Source organism: Zootoca vivipara, chromosome 1 (assembly GCF_965207765.1).
Source record: "Zootoca vivipara chromosome 1, rZooViv2.hap1.1, whole genome shotgun sequence".
Taxonomy (NCBI): Eukaryota; Metazoa; Chordata; class Lepidosauria; order Squamata; family Lacertidae; genus Zootoca; species Zootoca vivipara.
The window spans coordinates 51,476,453-51,482,718 of record NC_142582.1 but is presented as its reverse complement, the minus strand read 5'-3'; the positions used below and the strand labels follow the sequence as shown (position 1 = coordinate 51,482,718).

Genomic DNA, 6,266 nt, shown 5'->3' with positions numbered 1-6,266 from the left:
TGCTCAAGCCTGGGAGTTTGTAGGCTTCTGGATGGCCCAGCAACCCACAGATTCAACTCTTCCAGGAGCACAGATGGAATCGTGAAAATCAAATCTATCCTTCATCTGCTGGCTATTTGTTTGAGGTCTGGATCTAATCGGTTTTAGCTGGAAAGGTATTGATTCAGCTTAGATGTAGGGCTTGTGTCCAGATTATTAAATGTGAACCTAGTTCTTGAGAGAAACTTCATACAACACACACACACACACACATATATATATTAATTTTCTCATTTAAACCATCTGTTTCTACTACCACTGGTTTATTTTTTACTGACAGGGCTTTTGAAAAGCCTGTCACAGCAGAGAAATGGGTGTATGCAGGTCATAGGAAAGAAAGCAACTAGTAAAGTTGGCTTCAAGGCATTGTAGGGCTCTCTGCATTGATGTGTTGTTTTCCAGGACATCACCATAGACTGGGTAATTGAGGCTCTGTAGCTTCCTGCCTAGTGCTGCTATCACCAGCTGAATGTATCCTTTGCCACGGTGCACTGGCATGGTGTAAGCATGGGTCAGGCTCCCAAATTGATCCAGCAGGACCCAAGAGATAGGACATCCTCCAGAATCCAGAAGGCAACTACTAGGGAAGCAGTCGATCAGCCGAGTCAGATAGCAGAGACTCTGCTCATTGCCGCCTACACTCCAGGTCTCATTCAGCAGGGCAGCATGAGTGGTGTTGAGGGATGAGAGTTTCAGCTCTGATCCTGACCTGAAGAAGGAAAGAAAGGTTAAGGCCTACCTTCAGAAGTTAACACTTAAGGCATGATAAACCAGTCAGCTACAGGACCCAAGTGTGAAGCTTGAAGTTGCAGATGGAGCTGGAATGCCCTGCAACCACCTGAAGGTTAACAAGACAAAAGGTGTAACTGAACCCTCTGTAGCTTTCCTAGATCTATGAGCACATGGTGGTGCTTGTTCTATCTCTAGTCTTGGAGAATGGGAGGCCCTAGCTAGTTTATTAAATTTATTCCCTACCATTATTAGTGAGGGACCCAGTTTTTATGCTGGCTGACTTACTTGGGCTACATTTCCCCAAAATTAATTAAGAGGGAATGATGAGTAGCATTGTTATGAGACTATTAAATGCCACCAGTATTGTCTGTTCCTGTACTTGCTGCAACAGAGTTAAATCTTGAATATTTAGTACAGGCTTCCTCAAACTTGGCCCTCCAAATGTTTTGAGACTACAATTCCCATCATCCCTAACCCCTGGCCCTGCTAGCTAGGGATCATGGGAGTTGTAGGCCAAAAACATCTGCAGGGCCAAGTTTGAGGAAGCCTGATTTAGTACCAGCAAAGACTTAGTACAGAGGAGCTCATTACATTGTGTAGCTGCTATTAGCCCAGTGGACTCATAGTAGTATAAACTACAGCTATGCTTTTGGTAAGTTGATCCCACTCTAGAGATGAAATGTTTCAGGAATATTAACCCTATGAAAGCACAATCCTTTAATGTAATATTTATCAACAGTGATGTTACATTCTAACCTCACTGCCTGCCCAGTTGAATGTCCTCCCCTTCCCTCCCCTTCCCATTTTACAGAGGACTTATCCAGTGGTTTTGATGAACATTACTAAGTATCTGCCTTTTGTAAAGCCTACAAATATGATTTACAGAGATCCACAAACATTGGCTTACTAGCCAGCCATTGTTTGTGCTTGCTCCTAATCACCTTGCTTGTGTCCTTGGGCATGTGCAGAGTACCTGGGTAAGAAGCAGGAATCATCTCTCATTTGAATTATGAAAAAAATCAGAAACATTGAGGAGTCTTTCTGCAGTTACAACTGCCAGGGTCCTTGTCCTTTCTTCCTGAAAAGATAACTGCCTAGCATAAGAAACACCTCTTGGCATTGAGTTTATTTCCTCTTGCACATATTTTCCCCTGTTACAGGTCTCCAGTGAGTGGGCACCATGCTCTAAATTACTAGTGCACTGGTAAATGTATCCTGCTTTGTATTGCTTGCTACCTGCAACCCCTGAGTCATAGAGAGGGACATACGTGGGTGTGAAAGAAGACAAATTCAAGGGTTTCTGCACAACAAAAACCTGGGTCCGAGTCACCAGCTTTGTGGAGAAATGCTTGGCAGCTGCTAGGTTTTGAGATGTCTGATACACACCATCCTGCAGACCTGGGTGTGGAAAATGGTGAGGGGATTAGTGAGGAGCTCAGAGGAGAGGGGCAGAAGTCGCAGAAGCATAGACCACAACTCTATATGATTATGGGGAAGGTAAAATGGTGATCACCTCAAGGAAGCCTTGTTCTGACTAGCGAAGAGGATCTCAGCAGCACTAAAACTAAGATTTTCTTCCACAGATGAAGAACAGGTGACAATAAAACTTCTCTTAATGCATATTCCAGTGCTCAAACAGTTTAGAAGAGTACACACACACACTCTTAAAACTTGTGCATACAATATTCCTTTTTCAAGAATTCTAAATTAGTAACACTGGCACATGCACAGAGCTTTGGGTGTTGAGGTGTCTTACCCTGAAGTAAGAATTCTTTTTTCCAATCAATGGCATCAGACTCTTTCACCAATTTCTCATAGGCATCCAGGTCCTTATAGAAAACTGCACAAGATTGGGTAAAATAGTTCCTTTCTGAAGGCACTTTCTAGGCAAAAACAAGCAGGAAAGATGGGAATAGGTCATTCCTTTGCACACACTAGCCAACCTAGGACATACCAAACCCTCTGCAAGACATAGGCAACCACAGAAAGCACACATCAGATTGCTCATCTGATCAGTGGCAAATGCCCCTCTTCAGATGATGGAGGTGCAATTTGCATCCAGCCTCAGATGATCAATCTAATCATTTTTTAATTTCTCCCCTCTTTTTGCTCCTGCTCCCAATATCGGGGAGTTCTTTCATCTGAGCAGGCCTCTGGGTTGGGGGTTTGCCACCCTTGCTTTAAACCAATTAAGTGTTACTATGCAAAATATGTGCGGTTTTTCTGTTTTAGGGGGCTCAAATGACTCCCCCCCCCCGACTAGCATATCTGATGTAAAGAACAGCATTTCCCTAGCATTCAGCTGACAATATTTCATTGCCAGGAAAATATGCCCCAGCTTGTACCTCATTTATGAGTGTGCTGTGGAAAGTACTTGTGCAAAGGAGTTAGGCACCTGTTGGGGTGGTGTTGGCACCCTGGCAACAGAGAATTTCCTGCACCAGGAATGCTCCACCTCCCAATCCCATCTTTCCCACTATAAATCTTTATATGTGGCTGTACTCTCCCTTGGATAAAAGAGTGCATCATCCCCCTTTAAAAATAATGGGGCAGACATATTGCTGCCCCAGCACCAATACACCACACCCCTCATACACTATGAGAGCATAAGTACAAGTTATCAAGCTATCAGCACTAAATTGAGGTTAAGGCTAACATGCAAAACGATTGCTATCTGCTTCACATTCTGCCAGACTGGGTAAGGAAGTATGGCTTTGCCTGCCTCTTAACTTTTCAGTTCCCACTGATGGAGCTTTCTTCGCCTTCACAATTCAAGCCCTTTGTTGATGCTACTCGCAGAACCAAGACAAGCATCCCTCTCTTGGATGTCCCATCCCAGCAATACCTCTCTCTGGAGCCGTGCAATGACCACCTGGAAAGTGGGCCAGGAATCTACCAGTATCTCCTGATGGAAAGCGTTTCCCTGACACACGTTCAGCACAGCCCCATGGACCTGGTGGGACAAGAGGGAGGGGGCACGGCCATTTCAGCTATCTTGACGTAACAGAAACAGGAGCATTACAAGAATTCAGATGTGTTCCTGGTTTCTTTCAAATGTCGCCTGTCAGTTTTGTGGCCAGCCTTGCCGTTAACCTTGTCAGTGGTCAGTTGATCCATGAAGGCAACAGTGAGTCATGACATTGCCAGCCCAACCTTATCTGCTATTTTCTGGAAGCCCTCGTGCCCAGGGTACAGTTCCTTGATCTCCTAACATTTCCAGTTCTAAAGGATAAGAAATAAACCACTACTCCCTTCCCTCAGATTCTAGGATTGAAGAGGTATCTGTCACAGACTGGGCTCCTGGTGGTGTTCACATTAAGCTTTGGGTTGGATTCATCACCCAAGCAGAGGTTCTGCATCTGCCTGGCAAAGAGCAGAGGAGGATGCCATCTCACCTTTAGAGATTTGGGGAAGCAGCTCCACAGCTCTTTCTTCAGCACTCGAAGCTCATCCTTGTTGACCAACACCAGCATCCTCAGGGGATCAAGGATGTAACCTTCCCTTGTACTTCCCTTTCAGCAAAAATCTGCCAGGGCAGAAAAAGCAACACACATTTTAATGATGCTGGGATGTAGAACTTTGCCAGTCTCAGATTTACTTGGGTCATATGACTGGGGAAATGCCATAGAACATTGACAATGAGCTGTACAAAATGGCACTGCTGTGCCTCCTTTCACACCCCAATCTTAAAGGTGGACTCACCTGGGCACTTGGAAAGTGAGTGATTCAATGTCCTACAAGAAGTTTTGGAGTAAGTGCATTCAAGGTTAGTAACAGCTTGATCAGTAACAGGGTCCTGTCTCAACGGTGTCAGGAGTCCCTGATGAATTCAAAGTCCAAGGCAAAATAACTTTTGACTAAGTCATTTTGCAACATCATCTGGCAAGCTAGCTTGTTCCTGAGGCCTTCCCCTTCATTTGTTTGAGAGAATCACCTTCAATGCAGGGGTGCAGCTACCTGCTCCTGCACCAGGAGCGGCGGGGGCACCATGGCGATCCACCCAGGGGGGTGGCCGGCAAACTGCCCACGGAGTCCGCCTGGCGGACACAAGCCCCACGCTGCCATTTTGGGCAGTGCAGGCTCCCAAGCCACCACATCATTCCCAGGAGAGATGTGTGGCTCAGGCGCACTGCAGGCCGCCCCCACGGTGTGCCATTTTGTCACCCCCTCAGGGATGACATTCCACACACCCCTTCCTACGCCCCTGCTTCTATATTAACCCACCTTTCTGCAACACACCTATGCTCTGCTGGTAGCACCCTGCATCCAACTTTACTGCTTTTGGAATTGAGGGTAAATCAAATGGCATCCTTTTTTCTAAACTCTCCCAAGTGCTCTCGAACAGAAGAAAGGAAGACAATGTATTAAGTGGAGGAAGGAAGCACCCGATCACTCTGGAGAAAGTTCAGTATTCAAGTCTTTCATCGATTGCCTTTCATGTTAATTTACACTGGCATCTGTCATACAACATTCGTGCAGGAATAGCATCTCTGCAGGTGCACTATCATCGAAGGCAGCCCAAACGGGTACAGCCATGCAACCAATACCAATTCACTGATCTGGTGACATCAGAGAGCTGACTGAGCCTATCATATGGGAAAGGCAACATAATAAATGGAATAAAGCAATAAAACAAAACTGGGATCTCTTTATATGTAAAGTCTAGAGTGCAATAGTTAGGAATGACAGTACTGAAAGTAATTCCTTAATCCTTTATGTGCCTTGCTCCTATTTATTTTTTGACATGCTTCAGGAAAGAGCCCACACATTTTAAACAGTGTAATGAGATATGCCCTAAGACAAGGGTAGGGAACTTACGGCCCTTGGCTGTAATTTGGCCCACAGGATAATTTTGAGCAGGCCACCCTCATCTGCCATACCCTCTACCTGCAAAGCCCCCTCTGCAGTGCTACCTAAGTAAAAGGTAAAGGACCCCTGGGCGGTTAAGTCTAGTCAAACTTGACTATGGTGTGCAGCACTCCTCTCGCTTCAGGCTGAGGGAGCCAGCATTTTCCCGCAGACTGTTTTCCGGGTCATGTGGCCAGCATGCCTAAACTGCTTCTGGCTCAACAGGACACCGTGACGAGTGCCAGAGCGCATGGAAACACCATTTACCTTCCTGTCACAGTGGCACCTATTTATCTACTCTCACTGGTATGCTTTTGCTAGGTTTGCAGGAGCTGGGACAGAGCAATGGGAGCTTCCTAAGTATCCAACAATCAGCTGCTTGTTGAGTGCTTTGGAAGTGCTGTACTACACACTTTCTAGTGTTCAATGTTTCCCAAGTGCCAAGCACAGGACTTGGAATATCCTTAGAGCTAGGGTCCTGGGTCTTAACTATTTGCTCATGGTTGGGGCATGTGTGCATCAGCCAATGCGTCTTCTGCTTATCTCTCCATAACGAATGGCATCTGTCCCAATTCTCTCTTACTCATCTGTTAAAGGTACAGGTACAAGGTGCTTGTCCTCTGGGTCTGACAACCCTACACCAGTCA

At 45.8% G+C, this 6,266-nt stretch overlaps 1 protein-coding gene across 4 annotated transcripts in view; it reads right to left on the bottom strand.

Moving 5' to 3' along the window:
• Positions 1-281: 281 nt before the first annotated feature.
• Positions 282-6,266, bottom strand: part of LOC118090598 (glycine N-acyltransferase-like protein 3) — a 7,770-nt gene continuing 1,785 nt past the window's right edge. For 3 of the 4 annotated variants that reach the window (XM_088663302.1, XM_035126498.3, XM_035126488.3), the window contains 5 exons: positions 4,167-4,297; positions 3,617-3,724; positions 2,528-2,654; positions 2,040-2,169; positions 282-748 (listed from right to left, as the gene is read on the bottom strand). In XM_088663302.1, coding sequence (XP_088519428.1) covers positions 337-748; positions 2,040-2,169; positions 2,528-2,654; positions 3,617-3,724; positions 4,167-4,244 — 855 coding nt within the window. In that variant the 5' untranslated portion in view covers positions 4,245-4,297 and the 3' untranslated portion in view covers positions 282-336. The remainder of the gene's footprint in view (positions 749-2,039; positions 2,170-2,527; positions 2,655-3,616; positions 3,725-4,166; positions 4,298-6,266) is intronic. The other variant, XM_088663313.1, reaches the window with a different exon arrangement.